Source organism: Gopherus flavomarginatus, chromosome 8 (genome assembly GCF_025201925.1).
Source record: "Gopherus flavomarginatus isolate rGopFla2 chromosome 8, rGopFla2.mat.asm, whole genome shotgun sequence".
Classification (NCBI taxonomy): Eukaryota; Metazoa; Chordata; order Testudines; family Testudinidae; genus Gopherus; species Gopherus flavomarginatus.
In genome coordinates this window covers 14,599,605-14,620,911 of record NC_066624.1, presented here as the reverse complement: position 1 = coordinate 14,620,911, position 21,307 = coordinate 14,599,605, and the positions used below count along the sequence as shown (strand labels likewise).

The window sequence follows — 21,307 nt, the reverse complement described above, 5'->3', positions numbered from 1 at the left end:
CCATTATGGCCTCACATACATGCACCACTAGGGAAAGCACTTCCTCCCACCCTCCAGTCTGCATATTAGAGATTCAACTTGTTGTCAAGATATGATTCATTTTGAGTACCACTTTTTTTTCGCTTTCGGGAATGTTTGATATTGGAAACACACAGTTCTGAATTTTCAGAGGGACCATTTAAAACAAAAGTGCCATAATCGCTCCCAGAGAAGGAAAAGGGCAGGGGTTTACTATAGAGGCATTTCAGACTGTCTTAAATGGGTTTAATCTGAGTTTAGATTTCTCCTGGAAATGCGAGAGTTCGTTATTTTGAACCCTGCTGAAATACATATAAAATCAACAACGAACAAAGAGTCCTTTACTTAAATTATTTATATATACACACACACACTATAAAAATTAGATGTGCTATACCTCATTCAGCAAGACTAGATAAAACATGCATATTCATAAAGCGATAAATATTTAAGGGGCATGTACTTAAACGAGAATCAGATTATAAAAGCACAATGACTCTCTGACTTTAGAGCCTACAGTGCCAGAGCTATTTTCTTCTGCTTACCAAATACTACGTCCAGGATGTCAGTTTATGCTCCCAAGAGCTTGCTTTAGGGTTGCTGAGTAGTGCATATAGTGGTTTTGAGTTGTGCATTTCACTTCCCCTGGTCTTTTTCCCTACTTGTGATCTGCATATTTTGAAGCATATTTTGTCACATTCATTTTCCAAAACTCAGAGTTCACATTAATTTGGAAAAGAGAAAACCCAAACACCTAGGGCTAGATTGTGATGCTCTTATTCATGACAGGAGCTGGGTTAATTTTTTTCTTCAAAACTTTTTTTGTTGGGCCAAAAATGCAGGTTTGGGTCAGCAGAAACATTTTGAGAATTCATGGCAATTTTGTCAAATTGCTTTAGAAGAAATTTAAAAAAAGATCAAAATGTTTTGTTTTGACTTTTTCAAAATGAAATCTTTTGGGTTTTTTATTTGAAACAACTTTTTGTTTAAAAATGTCCTTCGATTTCATTTTTAAAAAGTTATAAAAGGCTGAAAATTGAGATGATGTTTCATTTTGAGTTGAACGAAAAATTTAGTTTGACCTGAAACTTTAAATTTTTTAAGTTTTTGGTTCCCTGAACATGCCAAAAGAGTTTCATTTTGGGTTTTCCTGAAATTAATTTTTTCCCTGATTTTTTTGGGGACTGACAGTATACCAAAAAATCCATTATTCTCAGCACTCTGCTCTTGACTTCAGTGGCACCACTCGTACACTTAGCCTTAGTCATGGGATGGGACCTATCACAATCTGTCCCTTCACTGTGCAGGGGAGAGTGAAAGTTATCACCTTATTGCAGACTAGGATCTGCAATAGCAATATTGGGCTCTGTTACGCCCACATCCCTGCTCTGCCTCCCTGCCCTTCTTCACGAATAGGCTGGAGCACTTGTTCATGCACAGGAGATCCATGAGGGTACAGATCTGTTGTGCATTTGCAGTTGTTTTACCCTTTGCCGGAAAATGTCACTGGCAGCAGTGCATGGTCAAATTGCCTCAGGGGATTCACGAGGACCTTAGCTGGGCATCTCACCACCAAACCGAGCACAGAATGTTTATCTAAAATGTGCAGAGGCACACACCACCACAATGCTCTACAGAAAACCAGGGAACCCTGGATGCTCTTGGGCTTTAGCTACACCTTTCTGTGCCAATATGACACATCCCTTGCTGAGTGACTGTCAAAGTTGTTCTGTCCCTTTCATTAAGGGTTTGGTTCACTTGTTTGGCTGATCCTAGAGAAAAAGTTGTAAGTGACTACCAGGAGTTAGCTAATCAAACAGCAGCTAATGTAAAGCACCAGGAGAAAACTGCTTAAGGCTCTCAAGTCTATCCTCACTGTAGCCAATATAAAGTCTAGCTGGGGGACCCACTGTTTGTCCAGGACAGCATCAGAAGAGCTTTTCCAGGAACCCGAGTGCCAAAGAGACTTAGATTATCTCATATTGAGATTATTACCTAAGGCACACAGGCAGGAAAGACGAAACTATCCCGTGGCCTATGAAATAGAATAGGTCAGCTTAGGGCAAGATTCTGGCAGACTCACTGAGCAGTACCTTCCTCTGTGCACAGTCCTGTTGAAGTCATTAGGACTACTCAGCATGAATAAGGGTGTCAGCATCTGCCTCTTAGTTAAGTGAAATTGCCTGTGCTGTATCCTAAAATTGCTTGAAACCAAACAATGCTTTCCCTAGGCATTGCAGGCAAATGCAAGGCATTGTAATATTCCATCAGACAGAAACAGATCATTTTCTTATTAAATTTAACTGCATGGAATGTGACTTTTAATGCTAATTAATAGATTTCAGAACACAGGATTTACACTGTGTTATGTATTGTAGTAAAGTGCAAAAACAATCATTTCAATTTCTTACATAACATTATGCTCTTTATCAGACAGTAAGCATCAAAACATAATTCCAGGAAAAAACATGTAAGAGGGGCAAAATTGCAAGTTGCAGTTTGCTGAATTGCCAACTCATCAGCAGGTCTTTAAACTTTTTAGATATGATGAGGTATGGCTCTCTAAGCCACCCTGACATCTGATTCTATGGATCATCCACACAGAGGTCTAACCTCTACTCACAATAGCCTGAGCCTCATTCTCCCACCAAGATTTCTTCTTTTTTCCGCTCTGTGCAAGTGAAAGGAGAAAACGAGATGGCCCTCAGAATGGCTATCTAAATGCTAGAGATATGTAATGTCCTAATGTCATGCACAGTATTCTGGGCTAGTATCCAAAATACTCCAGCAGTAGAGCCATAAACCTCAAAAAGAATCAAAGTTAGCAGTAATTCTTTCCTGTTATAGAGCCCTAGATGTTTTATAGTTTTTCAGGCATATGGTGTATGTTCCGTTGTTCTCTTCCACAAACTGATACTTGCCAGAAGAAATGTAAAGAATCTTAATCCATTAGGAATCTTGAAAGTGTAAGCGAAACACATTGCATCAACTCTTACACATATAAGCAAAGTGACAAGAATGAAAGAAGACTTGAATATATTTGCAGCCTATAAGTAGTGACATTTTTTAAATGAAAAGAGTCCTGTGATTAATAGAGAGAAAATTATATTTGGCTCTAGCCAGTGTTGTGATTCCCACATTTCCTCATGTAATGCATTCAGCCCAATATTTTGGTTGGAGGAATAACATCCAAGGCACTGAGGAAAGACCACTCTGATGAAACCAACAGTAGAGTTGTTGTCTGACACCTGGAAATTCACCAATTCCTGCAACTGTTGTGAATTCCGTTGACAATTCAAACACTGCAATTAGTTTTTTTTGATGTAAGACAGAGAATGCAAATGGTCTTACATGGAAAAAGGTTATATGGTAGCTTGTAGTCATTCACCGAGTTTAAGAAATTAGTTGTTTAAGCAGCAGGGAAAATTCTCTGCCCCTGTAGCATGCTACTGTGCAGGATTTAGTGATTCTGTTTTGGATTACTTCTTCCACTTGTTTTATGCAGAAACTCATAAACCTTTCACATCCCCACACAGAACCATCATATTCTCTTTTCTTCTTGACATTACTGGTATTTGAATCCAGGTTTTCTGAGGTGAAACGCCAGTGTGTTAGTTCCCTATGCTACCCACTGTCTGGTGGTTTGAGCTGGTTGGGAATTTTTTTGTTAAAATGCTTTTTTTTGGTTGGAAAATGTGATTCACTGAAACCAAACCATTTCGTGGAAAGGGTCAGTTTCAACCAAATTCTTGACTAAAAATATTTTTTAAAAAAGTTTTGAAATTGTCCAAATCTTTTGTTCTGACATTTTCAAAGTGAAAAATTCCAGTTTTCCAGCTCAAAACAATTTGTTTGTAAATGTAAGCTGATTATAGTTACAATCTTTTTAAAGGTTTGACATTTAAAGAAAACATTGCAAAATTATTGAAACAAACCCCCAAGCTTACTATTTTTTTCATCGGATTTTTCAGTTTGTGGAGATTCGAGATTTTCCCATTTCAGAATGGGAAAAAAATTAATCTCAAATCTATTGCTTGCCCGGCTATATTGGGGAGGTATGTGTATATAAAGGTTTGGGTTTTTTGTTTTTAAGTGAGTTTAGAGGCTGTGAATTCTCACCAGAAAGATGAAGGGAACTACCTATTTCTAGGAACAGTCATCAATATATGTATCAAAGCCATGGTCCAGCAAGTTAATGGCAAAATTGTATTTCTGCTGGAGCATGGTAGTCTCAGGTGTCACATTCTCTGTTCTAATGGTACAAGGTTAGCAGTGCTATTGCTACGATAGGCATATCTGACTAGTTCTGGTCTTCACCCAGGGGAGTGACTATGATCATTCTCATCGTCCAGATCATAGGAATTTTGATGAGACTTTATGATAGCTGATCACTGAGCTATACCGTTCTAAGTATGTGAGCGAGATGGCAGCTACCCATGTCCTGCTACCCATGTGTGACATAGCCCTTTTGCATTTTCCTTCAGAGGCATGTGAAGAGGAGACTGGACAGAGTCACCATGATCTGCTAACATCCTGCTTTTCGGTGGTGCTGTTTTGTGCCTGACCTGAAGCATGAGTGTGGAAGTGCAAAACCTTTCCTCTGCTCTGTAGTAATACCATGTGCATATCTGCTTTCCTACACAACATATTGCACAAGTGTCACTGCTGACACCTGCTCCCAACACCTGCCACAATGACTTCATCTAAGCAGATCCTCAGTGTGATGTTCCTACAGATAAGCTCATTTTGAATCTACTAGCATTTGGCCACCTTATTGTTGAATACTGGCTCTTCACATCTTGGTTTGGGCACAGTTGGCTATGTTGTCGTGTACACATAGCCAATTATCTACAGTTTATTATGGTAGCAATGTGCATGCTTTCCATTATGAAGATGTTTGCGTATGGCTAATTAAGTGTGATCTGCAATGAGCCTGCCTCTTGCAGCCCTCTCCCTTTAGCAGTCCTCAATTCTGCTCCTCCAAGAACACCTACTGCAAAAGTGACTTGTCCTTTGACAGTGAATATGGACTGTAGATAACAAGCCTCACTGGGTAAACGCAGTATTATGCAGAAGAACTATTCTTGGCCATCTGCAGATGCTATGAATCAGGCCTCAAGCCATTAAATGAGTCCAAGGCCAAATCAAGAAAATCCATGGCCCTAGACACAACTTACATGGGACCTCACAGCTCCACCTCTAAGCTGTGGGCTTTCTCCAGGCATGGCCCCACCCACCTTAAAGACGACAGTGGGTTTCAGAGTTAAAATAAACAAGACAAATCACATCTCTTGGAGCTATTGTTTCAGGCTGTCTGCAGACTCAGGCATCACTTACACTCGGTTCACATTTTGAAACTTTTCTTTGCATCATTGAAGGTTAGCTACATAATTATTTTTTTAAATGAAAGCTGAGATTCTGATCTCATGCGACTCCAGGAGCTGTGGCCCTAGGCACAGGACTATAATGCCTGTGCCTTTATCCAGCCATGATCAAATCCACTACCAACCTTTTAAAAATGCATGAGACAACAGCTATTGAGTAGCTTGTTTACCAAGACATTCCATCCACAGAGACTTAATTAAATTACTAACTTCAGAAACTGGACCTTAAACAGCAAATGAGTGAAATTCAGATTCTGTCTAAATGGGTGCAAATCCACTGAGTCTGACTAGATATTTTATTAACATTCCGGCACCTCAATCAAGGTTGCAGCCCCATTGTGCTACAAGGCACTATACAAACAAAGGAAGACGGCATCCCTGCCCCAAAAGCTTACATTCGAAGCTGACCAGTGTCCTCCAAAGAAGGGAGCAAGGGATACACCCACATGTACACAGATTATTCCATATGACTTGATTCTCAGTGAGCTGCATGATATAAATAAATAAGTTTGTGCCAAAAAAGGTTATGGTAATTTTTGAGTGCACCATCTATGTGTTAAAAATATACTTTTACATAGTTAAGTGTCAAATCTGGTGAGATCTTAGGTCAAAAATGCAAATGTCATTTGGAGGCTTTTAGAGAGCAAACCAACTGTATAAAAAAGTGATTCTGACACAAAACATAAAATGAAACATTAGTTAAGAAGCATATTAAAAATTCAGATTAAACAAAAGCTTCAGTAATACAATCCACAACACTAGCTGCATAATTAAACAAAAGAGACATGTAGCTCTCACATGAAATTAAGGAGAATCTAAAATGCAAAGGCCTGAATCTTCTTTCACTTAACGTTAGTTTTACATCAGAGTAAGCCTAACTTACTTCAATGGAATAACTATTGATTTAGGCCAGCCTAACTGAGAGGAGAAGCAGGCCCTAAGACTGGAAACAAACATGATGCTTAGAATGAAAAATAATCCTCAGCATGAAATATATAAAGGTGGCTTTCTCAATGCATGCTATCCGAGTTCAGAATGGCTTTCTGCCTGTAACCCTGTCATCATTTCATCCTGACATGATCTTAATTAGCCTTAGTTCTACTGCAGAGAAGCCTACTGAGGCATTTAGCACCAGCTAATTAATCAGATATTTTGTGTGCAATATAAAAGCAGGACAGCAACTGACAGTGTCGATTCATTGATTTGAGTTAATCCAAACAGAAATTAACCCTGCCTTTTCCCATTTGAAGGAAATGAGGTACGTGGCATAGAATGAATATTCTGACACATTTCTTTTACTATCCATTGCTGATTGTCTTTTTTTTTCCTTAACAGATTTTTCCTAATATACCATGACTTCCCATAAAGCATATTTTTTTTCATCTGTTACTTGGAGAAGATCATGTGAGTTTAAATGTCACTCATATTTAAGGGTTTTACTGCAGTATAAGTCAAACCACTAACAATATCAATCCTGAGACAGATTTTAATGTTTTCATTTCTGCTGCAGGATTTCAGGCGCCTTGTATTTTCTTAGATTTTGTTATCTGATTTCGCAGTATAGCTCCCACTTGTGAGAAATGACATCAGATTTTGCACCCATTATGTAAATATTTGTGGGTGCAATTTATAGCACTTAGTCGCCTCAGAAAATAAACAAGGTAATTAGGCGTCTAAATGCTATGAAATGCACACACAATTACTTGCACAATTAGAAGCATTATTGTCTGTCTGTTTTATTGTATTTCTCAACTTTACTCTGTTTGGGATGCATCTTTGTTCTCTGCATCACAAGAGACATGAAATCATGATGTCATGTCTATTGATGTCAAAGGGTTAACCATATGATTATACTGTGTGGTGAAGAAGAAAAAAAAATCACTGTTTAAGGAAAATAGTTTCATAGGAAAGCTGACTCTTATAGACTTAGCTTGAAGTAGTTCAGCAAATGACATAAAACCACAGGTAGGCTTCTTCAGTTTTGTCTGACATCTGTAATATGCTACAGTATTTATTAATAGTAAATGCAGAGCTTAATAGCTAGCAGTGTCTTGCTTCAGCAGAATACAGTAAAACTACCTGCAAGAACAATTTGCTCAGTAACTAATGTTAAACATATGAAGGAGTAGCTTAATGTATTGTGATTTCTCGCAGATAGTCCAATTCTAAGAACAAGCCAGTAAGATAATAACCTTTATAGAGAGGAGGTATTTAAATGATAATTTATTTCAGGAACTGACAGCAAATTGCTCAACATTTTCTCTCTATAGTATTTATGTCCTAAAGCAGTTGACTAGCTATGGTATAAATTATGAAAAAGTATGACAGCTCCAGTGTTTTCATTTTCAATGGAATCTCAGCACAGGCATATGTAAGTCTTTTATTCACTCTCCAGTGCAGGCAGCCATTCACCATTATTACTGTTCGGGCTCTTGAGATGCTCTCTTATCTGAAGACCCATCACAATAAATTAGGCAGGCTTCTGAAACGGCCAAATATTTCAGGTGCTGTCAGCTAGGATTACTGCTCATCAGACAATGGGATTTAATGTCAACTTCTCATTGGATAATGCTCTGCTTCTAATTTGCTCTCATGGTTTTTAAAAAAAATACAGTAATTTTAACGTCAATAACAATGACACAAACACTAAAGTTGTTTTCACTAGACTAAACACACAGGATCAAAGTGTTTTGGTTCCTGTTTTAACATGAAGTTAATAATTTATCTAACAAGGGTGGCTGAGGACATATGTCATGGAAGGCAAAGAAAGAACAATCCCAGCCTTTGGTCTCGCCACACATCAGAACCAACCAAAACCTTTCCCCAGGTTCAGATTCAGTGAGAGAAGGATTTCTCTTTGCCTACTCTGCCAATCCCTGCAATCCTCCAATAAGTACTGACATCTTTTCCATCCATACAAGCTAACCAAAGACATAGAGTCTTCCTTCATCTTGGAAGAGCACCCTCGATACACCAGTAACTCCCGTAGGCTCTTCACCGGCCCTTTGCAGTTCTTGAATTCAAATTTCCCACATGGTTTCATGTACGTACCACCAAGGTACATGAAATATGAAATCCACGCTAGCCGGGACTGCTGGGCTCATAATGGGATCGTCAAAAACAACTGTAAGGCTCTATTAAGATGATATGAATAAAGAAGCAGAGAGCTGGGTCCAACATAACAACTGTAGGGGGAGAGAGCATAACAGAGCTAGACCCAGACTCTTAGGCCTCATTTTCACTAGGAAAAAGGTGTGTTTTAACATGTTTAAAATTTCTGCAAAGACAGGGTAAGTTGTAGTTTTAATGTGTGTTTGATGGTCAAGGTAAACCTCAGAACCTGCCCTACAGTTTACCATGACCAACCAACTCATGTTAAAACAACAATTTGCCTTGTATTCACTAGAATTTTACACATTAACTAATATGTTAAATTACACCCTTTCCCCAGTATCGCAAGAGCCCCAGAGTTTAGAAAAGTTTTAGAGAAGGCTCCACACATGAATGATTTTCCAAACTAAATCGAACCCCCAAACCTTTTGACTTTCAATCATTGCTAATCATGAACTTGGAGCAATAAGGCGTTTCTTTTTCTGAGTAAAACATGTTCATCTTAATTCTTTCAGGTCACTTTACCCTAGAAAATATTAAATACCATTTTGTAATGATCATTTGTTGATATTGTTCATTTAGTTCCTAGATAAAAGACATTATGGTCACCTTAGAGTTCAAGTAAAAATACACATGGTAATTTCATATACTGAATTAAATCAGAGACATAGAAGTTTGTGCAGTGGGTCTCAAAAGGTTCAAAACTACCAGCATTCTCAACTGCAGAGAATTCTTAAATTCTCCATGTATTTCTACTTGATCTCATAGATTAGTAGTATATTTCAACTTTACCATGATCTACGCTTCCCAAAATCTATCAGCACTCTTATGTCTCTCTGCATGACCAGTCCCATGTTTTAAAAATGTTAGTCTACACAAAATGTCTGCCCAACCTTTAGCTGCACCAAACATCATGAAAACTTTGCACAAATCCATTTAGTAATAACAGGTCAAATGTGGCCTCTTGGGACTTGACCTTTGTCACTCTGCTGTACACCAAGCCCCTGAGAGCTTCATGGCAATGATGTAACCCAGATCCTTTTGCTCCAAAAGTGACATCCCCTACTATTTAAACTAAAGGAGAATCTTCATGAGACATGTAGGGTGTAGGGCCCACAGTTACCTGTTTTGAATCTATGCAAAGGAGGGCAGTGGTACACATACACATTACTAGTTCATTACAATAAAATGTTACACAGAAATTCCCATACTGAATCAGACTTGTGGCTCATTTAATTCAGTATCTTGTCAATGGCCAGCATCAGATATTTCAGAGAAACCCCTACAACAGATAGATCTGGGATAATCTGCTCCCACCCAACCCTGAAAAATCTCATCCGAATTCATAAAAGTTAAAGGCTGATTTCATACCTTAAGCATGAGGTGTAATATCCCTTCCATTTTATTTTTAGTATTAGCTATCGTAACTCCAAATATTCTGGCTGTCCATATACATGTCCAGTCTCTCGCTGACACTCTATGCTACACATCTGTGTAGTACTTTTCATCCCAGAGACCTCAAAACATTTCATAAATTATATGTTTACCACAGCACTGAAGTGCAGCCCACTCTGGGGTGCAGTGTGGCAGCCAAGTGGGAAAACAGGCATTACTTTTGTCCAAAGCACAAACACATAGTTATGAAAAGCACAATGGGATCTTCAATGCCAGTGCAAAATAGGTCTTGTGTAACAATAAAGTGCATGGGGTTTATCTTCTCTACATTGGAAGGAGTCACCCTACCAGAATTTTAACCTTTGGTTCCAGGGAACACACGTGTTCCAAAACTAATGCTTACAGCATTAAGTTATTCCTCCTGCAAACGTATTTGAACCTTTTGTTTTCTAGGACAATCAATCAGAAAGAATGACTTGTGTTCAAAAGCAACCATGGATGCATTGTTTGACATTGGTTATATTAATACTTTCAGCAAGTTAGATAATAGAAAGCCTCCTAAAAGGATGTTCTTACCTCTTTCTGTATCGTAGAGGTATACAAACTTTTCCCATTTGTAATGAGTCAGAAGGCTCAGGATGGCTCCTTTTAACGCTGGCCGCATCTGAATGACAAACTGCACATCTGCATCTGTTGGGAAGCTGGGTGTGACAAAGGACGTGTGCAGAGCTCCACAAAATGATGTCAGTGTGTTCATGGACATCTGGTCATAGAATCCAAAGATGGCATAAACTCCTCTAGAAAACTGTGAACAAACTAACAAACAAAAGACAGAACTGTTACAATCTGAAACCACCATGAAGCAGTGTTATATAATTAATGGGAGGGGTCAGCAGGGAAAAGGAAAATTGCAGTTCTGGTTGCGAAGTGTTCAGCGTCAGCCCAAGGAAAGTAACAAGTTCCAGAGTAGAAGGCCCCCTGCTCTGAGCCCACCTGCCTTTAGCCCCCAATGTTTAATGCAGAGATTGTCAACTCAAACATCCCAGCTAATCTCAGCCTCTGGGGACTATCCTGGAGAGAGGAGGAGGTCTCAAGATAGGCAAGCCCTTGATCTTTGAGCTACACTACATACTTGTCAGCTGTATTTCTATTTCCCAACATTATATCATACATATGAAATAAACCCTCTAAAGGGCAGAGGTTTTTTAAAATTATTTTTATGTTGGCAAAACTAACCAATGACAAAACAGTTATGAGACTTTAACCATGGGAGCGGAGCTGGGCAATAAATCCGGTACATCTTACGCCCTTGTATTTCCTTGGCTCACAGTTACGAAGTTCATTCTAAGTAAAAACAAAATTTCAACACCAGTCCCACGCCCACTTGTGAGCTGCTGAGCTCTTTCATCTCCTACCAGAGTTGATGGGAGTCAGGGTGGCTCAGCATCTCATAAGAGTGAGCTCCTTACGTTCCTAATCTATGTTACAGGCATAGTTAGTAGCATCCAGATGGCAATGAATGAACGTGGCTGCTCTGAGAAAGTAACAAAATAAAGGAGTATATTGATTAGATATTAGTATGCAATCATACTAATGAATACTACACTCTGGCTATAGAGTTTCATTTCAGCAGAAGTAGCTAATGACCATGGGACAGAGATTTTTTATTCATATATCTTTTAACCAGTATCTTCAGGGGAAAGCCAGATACCCCAACAACAGCCACCATCCTACAACTAAGGGGAGCCAATTGGCACATGCTATGTATCCTTTTGGAAATGCAGTAATCCCTCCTTGCAACAGGCATAAAACTCCAGTTTCACACCCCACAGGGTCATGAGACATCAGACCTTCAACAAGTTACTGGTGCAGGAAGCCTGGGTCTAAGGGAGGTGTAATTCTTTTCAGGTGGTCATGGTAAGTCACATTTAAGGAACAAGGGGCCCATTTCCTTTGGCAAGGGTTTAGCAATAAAAAGTGGCTGTTTGAATGGGAAGATGGATTAGCGGGGGGCAGGGGAGGTTGTCAAAGAGCATTCCTTTTTACAAAGACTTGTTTATAAAGCTGTTTGGTTGCTTAAAAGTGTAAAACAAAACCCATTACCAATATTTAACATCAGAAGAATGCTTTAGTGAATTTGGTGCTCATGAAAGGTGCCAAATGACATCTCAGGAGACCGTGTCCTGCTTTTATCTGAATAGCCATAGCTTAGGCAGCAACAGTGCTGTCCTCTGCACGCTGCCCCATGCCCCACACTGAACTAAGCTCTCATATTAGCGCTGGACCATTCCCCATGTCCAATGGAAGCTGGTGAGACAAAAATATTTCAGCCACCCGTAATCATCACCATTGCCTAGTAGCCACACATTTTACCTAGCAAGATGCAAGGGAAATGAATTACATATAAAAGAAGCCAGGTCTTCTACATGAAGATATATTGCTTTCCAAAGTACTACACCGAAACATTCATTTCTACCACAAATGCTAACATTCAGAATCATTAAAGCCTGTTTATCATAAAAAGGACTCTCCAATACCAAGTCATTGACAAGGCATCATAGATAACACTTTGAATAGCTACTCAGCTGTGAGCATTTGATTTTCTTCCAGGAGACTCACATGCAAAAATATAAGTGCCATTAAAGAATCCTTTTAAGAGCTTAACCATTGTAAATGGAAGTGAGGAAAAGTGGATACCAACAGCAAATAATAGCAGCTGCTTTTAGAGAGAAAAAAGAGGAAGGAATAAATAAAGCACTGATTTTAAAGAAAAAGTTTACAGAAAGTCTCCACAGCAGTAAGAAGAAAAAGATACAAAGGCAACCACAGTACAACTAGCGTTTATTCCTATGGGTATTATGACACAGGAATTAACAGATTGCCTAAAATGCACTTTTGTTAAACTATGTATCAGCGGAAGATAAAAACTGAAAGTCTGCTATACAAATGACCTACTGAAGAAACAAATAAAACAAACTGTGTTGCAGGCAAAATAGAAGCCTATCAAAAAGAAGGGAAAAAATAAAGGCTCTATCTGAAATTATGACAGTATCAGGATCATTTTAACAGCTTAAGATCTGTCAACTCTATAAGAAAATCTACCGAGTTAGGGCATGATCCTGTGAGATGATGAGTGCCCTCACCTTCCACTGACTGAGCACCTTGTAGACTCAGATCCTTAATACAGTCTCGTGGATCATGTTCTGTAGAGAACATTTAAGTGAATACATTTGTGCTAAATGCCCTGTTCTTTTATGTGTTCTCCTGGTCAGGGAAGCAAGAAGTGTGCTGTTGAAATCTGAAAACTATTAGGTCCTCACCATCCCTTTCTGTCTTCTCTCTGCTCTGGGGATGGCCCAACAAAATGAAAACAACCATAGACATACAATCCCTGCAGCAATGTGCTGTCATCCCACAATGTGAATGCACTGCTACTGCCCTCCAACTTCACAGGTGTGATTCTTGCTGAGATTACTACTGCTAAATGAATAATGTTCAACTGGGCTGTACCCAACATATGTTTTCCCATTGTCATCCCAACACAGATTTACCATCATCAGACTTCCAGATGCCATGGCAATCAGTCCAGGGCTAGAACCTAGTCAGGTAAACACTTTAAGTGCTACATTGATGTACAAATTTTGATTCTGAAAGGGTTTCAGCAGAAATTATTATATATGCCCAAAGAACTACAGAAAAACATTTTCCATAGATTTATGTGGTATCAAAGACAACTGTCTGACTTAGGGTATCAGTTCTTATTTTTGATCAGAATGAATGCTTGTGAGAAAACTGGCTTTACGTTACCAAGCTGTCCAATACTAAACCAACAGAACCTAATCTTAAAAATATCCTGTTTTCCCCCTTCATAGTGGAGTAACATTTAAGTTCCTGATCTTGAAAGTCCAGTGCCTTAGAATTTCAGTCAGACTCCCTTGTCTCTGTTATTTCAAACAGGCTATGCAGGGGTTGATTTTCAGAAGTACTTGAGAACTCGCAACTCAGCTCAAATCTGTGGGTGCTGAGCATCTCTGAGATTAGGCCCTGTAGACCCCATCTCTTCAGCCAAATTTTCTCTCACTTGCCATTTTAAAAAGTAGAGTTAAATTGTGTCTATATTCTGACTAGCTCATCCCCACTTCTATGGGCATGAGTATTATGAACAGGGAAGTTGTTTAGTGATTGTGGGCAGATTGGGTACGTGACAGCATCTATGCCAAAAGATGCCTAAAAATCAACAGGATCTTGCCTGCCTGGAGCATCCCAGGACAGTTACTCACTACTCTGAATCTGCCTCTCAGCTGTAACTCTAGATGCATTTGTTGGATCACAAAGAATTTACAGTTTTGTCTTAAAACAAAAAGAGCATCTTTTATTTCTCCTGAATTATGTCTCTATTCAGTACAACTCTACATATTTAATACTTTTCAGAGTGACTTGATAAGCTACATTACTTTAGAATATCTTCATCTCTTAAAGCTTCCCTGCTTCTTTCTCTGCAGCTTAAAACTTCTGATTACCTATTCGGCACACACTGTAGGGTGCCGATCTGATTTTATTGGCCCATTTAAGGAGCAAATAAACTTCTATTTTTATAAGAGGAAGATAAAGGGACAGTTACCTTATCCTCAATGCTCATTTGCTTTTTTGAACTTCTAATTCTGTTATGATTTTGTAGCATAAAACTCTCTTTCACTAAGTGTTTTGCTCACCCATAGACTTACTGTGGCTGGCTTTCCAGCAAATACATCTTTAAGTGAATTTTAAATTTCCTTACCATACTAATGACATTAATCAACGATCCACATTTAAAAGCAGGTGCATTAGCAAACTACTCACCCAGTTCTATTTTCCTCCCTTATACAACTTTCCCACCGAAGGCAGGGCCAGTTTTCATTATTATTATTTTTGATAGTTCAGCACAAATTATGTTTGCTTTTCCTTATTGGAAGTACAGCAACAGTCAAACACAGAAAGGGATTGTTAAATACGCAATTTTGTTGCAGCAAAAGACAATGCAATTTTTTTCTAAGAAGCGATGTCAGAGGCAGGCTGATCACACCAATAATTATTGATTCTACGTATTGCTTACCCTCTTCAGTCATTGCAATATAATCATTAATTCTAATACAGGAAAAGAAACACTAATCATTTTATTTTAGTATTTTAAGCACAAAGGGGGTTGTTCATCTGACAAGGAGATGAAGTACAGTACAGAATTTGGTATGTACTCCACCAGAAGAGGGAGGATGCCTTAAATCCAATTTAGAAAGCAATTTCGATAACAGTAACAAATGAAGCAACATTTATTAGTTATATGGAAAGGCTGGAATGATTTGAAAGTACAACAAGGAATGCAACACACATTTCTTATAGCAAAACAGCAGCATATATTTCAATACAGTATATAAAGCAACATAGAGAAGGTTGTTGCACAGAACTCTGCAAGTAAGTGCTTTGCCTATCCAATATCTAACCCCCTTTACCTGGCTGGTGCCTCCCTTGCTTTCCTAATGCATTCATTATTGCTTATGACTATATGAGCCCCAGCAAAAAATGACCTACCTGTACCTTCCATACAGTTACAGTACAGGCATAAGTAGTATAAAGATTGTTCATAGGAGAGGGAAGACGAACTGTAATACTGCATGCTGTGAAGAGACACAGTTAAACTAGTGGTAGCTGTATTAGATAAGCCTGTAATCATCTATGTTTGTCCTGTGCAACAGATAAGCCCACTATTCCCATTTCTTTTGATCACACTCAAGCACATCTGGTAGCAATAACAAGCATAAAGTTAGGCGAGACATTTTGGCATGAGGTAATGCAGGGAGGCAGCCTAATAAAAGAGTAGTTGAGACACCTCTGCTAACAGGATAAGAAGTTAACTGCCATTTGTCTCCACTCATATGGCATAAGAGATGAGGTGGCAGAAGCTGATGAATCCTTAAGGGTGTCAAGAGACGATGAAGAACTTTAGGGTCATGCGGGTTTGAAGTGATTCCTGTCAAGGGAAGAAAATGTTTGTAGGGCTAACAAACATACCAGCCAAGAACACAAGAGGTATATTTACACTGCGCACTAAGCCTGGGTTCTGACTCAGGTTTGAGCCCAATCGCCCTTTCTTTCCACACACAAATCAGCCTGACTTGGGTCAGCAATTGCTCAGGATCCATGTCCTAGGACCCTGCTAGGGGTGTGTGACAGAGCCTGCGTCCTGCTGGACTCAGGTTCAAGGCCTGTCATTTTGCACTGTGGACATAGCTCAAGCTGCAGATCTGAGTCAGAAGTGTAGTATGGATGCGTTAGCATGGCTGTGAGACGCAGGCCCAGCAATTGTAAGCCCAGGTTTACAATGCAGTGCTTATGCTTAAGCAAGGACTTGGAAACTGTCTCCACAAGTCTGGGTCTCACAAACCCTGGGTTTACAACACAGTGTACACACACTCTACATAGTTCTGACAGATTAGGCTGTCTTCACATTCCACCACCACCTATTTGATATAATTACCCTGGGTACACGTTTCCTTTCTAATGCTCAGACATTCATAGAAATGGCCAGATGGGACCATTACATCATCTAGTCTGACCTACTGTATATCACAGGCCATTAAATTTCACCCAGCTACTCTTGTTTTGAGGCCAACGATTTGTGTTTAACAAAAACATATGGTCCAGAAAGACATGATTTGATTGTAACACTTCTTAAATGTACTGTACCTTAGCAGGAAAGAGAAACATATTGATTAGACCAGTATTCTGGTTGCTACACATTTAACAGACTTCTTTCACACAAAAGAATCCCCAATTGAGCACTCAGAACCAGTTGATTCGCCCAAGCTGAAGCCTGAACCTCATTTCACCAAAAGGAAACCAGAGTCCAACTTCCACATCAGAATCCCAGCCTCCCAATCCCACCCACAAGAGTGTTCCATGCAGAATGCTGTGGTTACACCTGACGTGATTTCCAGACTGCAGGCCCCCAGGAAGGCTCTAGGGGACAGAGCCTCACAAAGGTGCCCAATTCTTTCACAGCAGTTATTGGATATTGGAGGTCTTGCTGTTAGTTTTGATTTTTGTTTTCTAACACTATTTAGTTCTTTCAACTTCTTGCGGATTATGAATATTCATGACACACAGAGTTTGTATTAGTTGTGACATTTCTGCAGTCTGTTAGGTAGAAGCTGACAGTATTGTATTGGTTAGGGAAAAGACGCAATTTTTCCTCATGTGCAGCTTATTTTCTCTGAGGTCTTTAGTTAAACAAAACAAAACCACCTGCTTTCACCTGCAGACAATTAGTGTGTCATTGGAGAGATTTATAAGGTTAACTATGGATAAAGCCAACAATACTGACAAGATGATGAGTGAATTTTAGCCTGTTTGTTCCATTCAATGATGTCACTAACAGGACCGGCGCCAGGGTTTCTCGCACCCTAGGTGCACGGCCATTTCGCTGCCCCCCGCGCTGATCCCGCGGCTCCAGTGGAGCTGCCGCAGGCATTCCTGTGGAGGGTCCGTTGGTCCGTGGCTCTGGTGGAGCTGCCTGCGGGAGGTCCACTGGAGCCGTGGGAGCAGCTGACCATCCGCAGGCACGACTGCGGCAGCTCCACCGGAGCCGCGGACCAATGGACCCTCCGCAGGCATGCCTGCAGTAGGTCAACCAGAGCCGCCTGCTGCCCCCCCGGCAAAATGCCGCCCCCTCAATAATCCTGGCACCCTAGGTGATTGCCTAGGCTGCCTAAATGGTAGCGCCGGCCCTGGTCGCTAACAGACAATTTTTAAATGCTAGAACAGAGTCCTTACACACCTGGCTTATAGTGTAGTTAAGAAGAGAGGGAATACTGGATAGTAGTTAAAATAGGGTACTGGAGACCAAGATATCTGGATCCAATTCCCACCTGCACCCCTGACTCCACCTTCACCTTGGAAAGGTTACTTCACCTTTCTCTACCTCAGTTCCCTTCTTGGAAAAATGGGCACAATAAAACTTACGTATGTCACAGTGGCATTGTCAGGCAGACAGGCATTACTGTAATTCTCATGTATTTCTCACAAAACAGATACTTAAGTTTTGTGCTTCCATTCCCCTGAACCACAGGATTGCCATGGGATTGTCACAGAGCACCCTCTTGCGGCAGACTAACACAGAACAGGCACATCTGCTTCCATTTCTCCTTCAGGGGTTCCCAGAAACTCCATGCTAGCCTTCTTGACTCACTAACACAATGGTGAGCTGGAGCCGGTTCACACGAATCAGTTGTTAAATTTTGAAACAGTTTTAGAACTGGTTGTTAACCAGTTTCCCTATGAGGGGGCCCTGCGGCTTTGATGGGCTCTGGCCGGAGAGTGATGTAATTCCTCCTCCGGCCGTCAGGGGCGCTGTGCTGCGGGAGCCATGTGGGCCACCGCCTGGCCCTGGGCACAAGCCCTGTTGCTGCTGCTCTCCCCTGACCCCTGGCCCTGGGGCTCCCGCTGCTGCCTGGTGGGTCCCCGGCTGCTCTGCTGGGCCTAGGCTGAGTCCTGCTGCTTGGGCTGCTCCGAGCCACTCTCCCTATGAGTACCCGCCACTCTGCCTGCAGCCAGTCCCTGCTGCACCCCCTGCCCTGCCTGAATCAGCCCCGCACCCCCTGCCTTGCCCACACCAGCCCAGCACCCCCTACCTGCAATCAGCCCCTGCCGCACCCCCTGCCCTGTGTAATAACCTTAGTCCCACATTTGGACCTTAGCGTCCAAAATATGGGGGTTAGCATGAAAACCTCCAAGCTTAGTTACCAGCTTGGACCTGGTACTTGCTGCCACCACCCAAAAAATTAGAGTGTTTTGGGGCACTCTGGTCCCCCTGAAAAACCTTCCCTGGGGACCCCAAGACCCAAATCCCTTGAGTCTCACAACAAAGGGAAATAATCCTTTTTCCCTTCCCCCCTCCAGGTGCTCCTGGAGAGATACACAGACACAAGCTCTGTGAACCTACACAGAGTGACTTCCCCTCTCTGTTTCCAGTCCTGGAAACCAAAAGTACTTTCCTATTCCCCCAGAGGGAATGCAAAATCAGGCTAGCAATCCAACACACAGATCTCCCCTTGATTTCTTCCTCCCACCAATTCCCTGGTGAGTACAGACTCAATTTCCCTGAAGTAAAGAAAACTCCAACAGGTCTTAAAAGAAAGCTTTATATAAAAAGAAAGAAAAATACATACAAATAGTCTCTCTGTATTAAGATGATACAATACAGGGTAAATTGCTTAAAAGAATATTGAATAAACAGCCTTATTCAAAAAGAATACAAATCAAAGCACTCCAGCACTTATATTCATGCAAATACCAAAGAAAAGAAACCATAGAACTTACTATCTGATCTCTTTGTCCTTACACTTAGAAACAGAAGACTAGAAAGTAGAAACTACTTCTCCAAAGCTCAGAGAAAGCAGGAAGACACACAAAAGACTCAGACACAAACTCCCTCCACCCAGAGTTGAAAAAAAATCCGGTTTCCTGATTGGTCCTCTGGTCAGGTGCTTCAGGTGGAAGAGACATTAACCCTTAGCTATCTGTTTATGACACCCTGTCTCCAGCCAACCCTGGCACACCCCCCTGTGGCCCTGCCTGAAGCCAGCCAGCCCCACACCCCTCTGCCCTGCCTGAAGCCAGCCCCTACCTCCAGTCACTCCCTGCCCTGCCTTCAGCCAGCCCCACACCCCTCATCTCCAGCCAACCCTGCACCTCCTTGCCTCCAGCCAACCCCGCACCCTCCTGTCTCCAGCCAGTTCCACACCCCCTGCCCTGCCTCCAGCTAGCCCTGCCCCATGCCCCTGTCTGTAGCCAGCCCCACGTCTATTGGTGCCCTGCAGTTCCCAGGGCAGTAACTCTGCACACCTGCTTCAATGAGGGGGGCAGGGAGCAGCTGGGACCCACACCTGTGCACACCCTAGGGTGACCAGACAGCAAGTGTGAAAAATCGGGATGGGGGTAGGGGGTAATAGGAGCCTATATAAGAAAAAGACCCAAAAATCGGGACTACCCCTATAAAATTGGGACATCTGGTCACTCTAGCACACCCCAGGGAGTGATGGGGACCCACACATGTGAAACAGAGCTCATTTCTAGTTCAGGCCCATCTTTTTAAAAAAGAACTTTAGGTGGGGTTAACATACAGCCGTATTTTCCCGGACATGTCAGGCTTTTGGGTTCTTAAATCGTTCTCCGGTCCCGGGAAAATACAGACGTATGGTAACCCTATTGGTGCAAAAAAATACATACTGTGGCACATCCCTTAAATCAGAACTTTTTATAGGGAATCAGTTGTTAAGATTTTGGCAGCTCATCACTGCACTAACACCTTATCTTCTCCATCGGAAACCTGATGGAAATACCTTGTGAAATGCAGACATCCACCATAATGATCCAAGACAGATTCAAGCCATTGACCTCGCTGTGAAAGTCTCCCTTCCCGCAAACCGTTGAGCCTTCCAGTCACCTTGAAATTATTCATTCTTCACAAATGTATGTTTGATTTACCAAATACCGCGACAGACTTCATTGTGTTTAACAAGTAGAACACCAACAATCAGGGCTCGCTTTATTAACTGTGGGGCCTGATTCGAATACCTGGCAGCAGTCCAGGACTTCGGCGGCACTTTGGGGGTGGGGGAGTCTGCTTCGGGTCTTCCGTGACACCGAAGGACCCCCCCGCCACCGAAATGCCACCGAAGACCCCCGGAGCAGACCTCCCTGCTGCTGAAATGCCGCCAAAGCCCCGGATCGCCACTGGATAAGTAAAAAAGTTTAAAAAATTTAAAAGGCGCCCAAGGCATGGTGCCCTCTTAGGTGCGGGGCCCAATTCTGGGGAGTCGGGCGAATTGGCCTAAAGCCGGCCCTGCCAACAATAAAAATCAGCCTGTTATATGTACTAATAACGGTAAGGCAATCTGTGAGTTCTGGTGTTTTCAAAATTAGCACATTTTAAATGTCCTATGCAATGTACAGGACATCCACGCACACTGCGATTTCAATCATTTGAAAAAAACATAAAACAACAACCGCCCTCTCTCTGCCCTTACTGCTCCCCCCAACCCCATTTACCTTCTTCGGAAATACCAAGAAATACGAATCAATGTTTTCAACTTTCTGAAATATATTCGTGGAGCAGTGCTAGGAAGTGTTGCGAAGGGAAATGGGGTTTGGAATGGCTGGAAGCACGCTGTATTATGTTTGTTGCCATCACTTGGTCACTTGCTATTTAGTTACTTAGCTGCTTACAAAGCTAAAAATTATGTAGAATTTGGGCCATTACACTGTCTTTACTTGTAGTTTATTGCCCAACAGCTAAAAATTAAGTAGAAGCTGGAGAAACTTATGCTAAAATGAGAACTTTGGCCTACAACCTGCCAAAGTTTAAC

The 21,307-nt window shown here is 41.3% G+C and overlaps 1 protein-coding gene across 4 annotated transcripts in view; it reads right to left on the bottom strand.

The window, feature by feature from the left end:
- The window catches only part of GRIA3 (glutamate ionotropic receptor AMPA type subunit 3), a 208,190-nt gene that overhangs the window by 155,724 nt on the left and 31,159 nt on the right, over positions 1 to 21,307 (bottom strand). For all 4 annotated transcript variants that reach the window (XR_007775845.1, XM_050964485.1, XM_050964487.1 and 1 more), the window contains one exon: positions 10,485 to 10,724. Coding sequence is in view for 3 of the 4 variants with exons in the window: in XM_050964485.1 (XP_050820442.1) it covers positions 10,485 to 10,724 (240 nt within the window). In the remaining variant the exon portion in view is untranslated. The remainder of the gene's footprint in view (positions 1 to 10,484; positions 10,725 to 21,307) is intronic.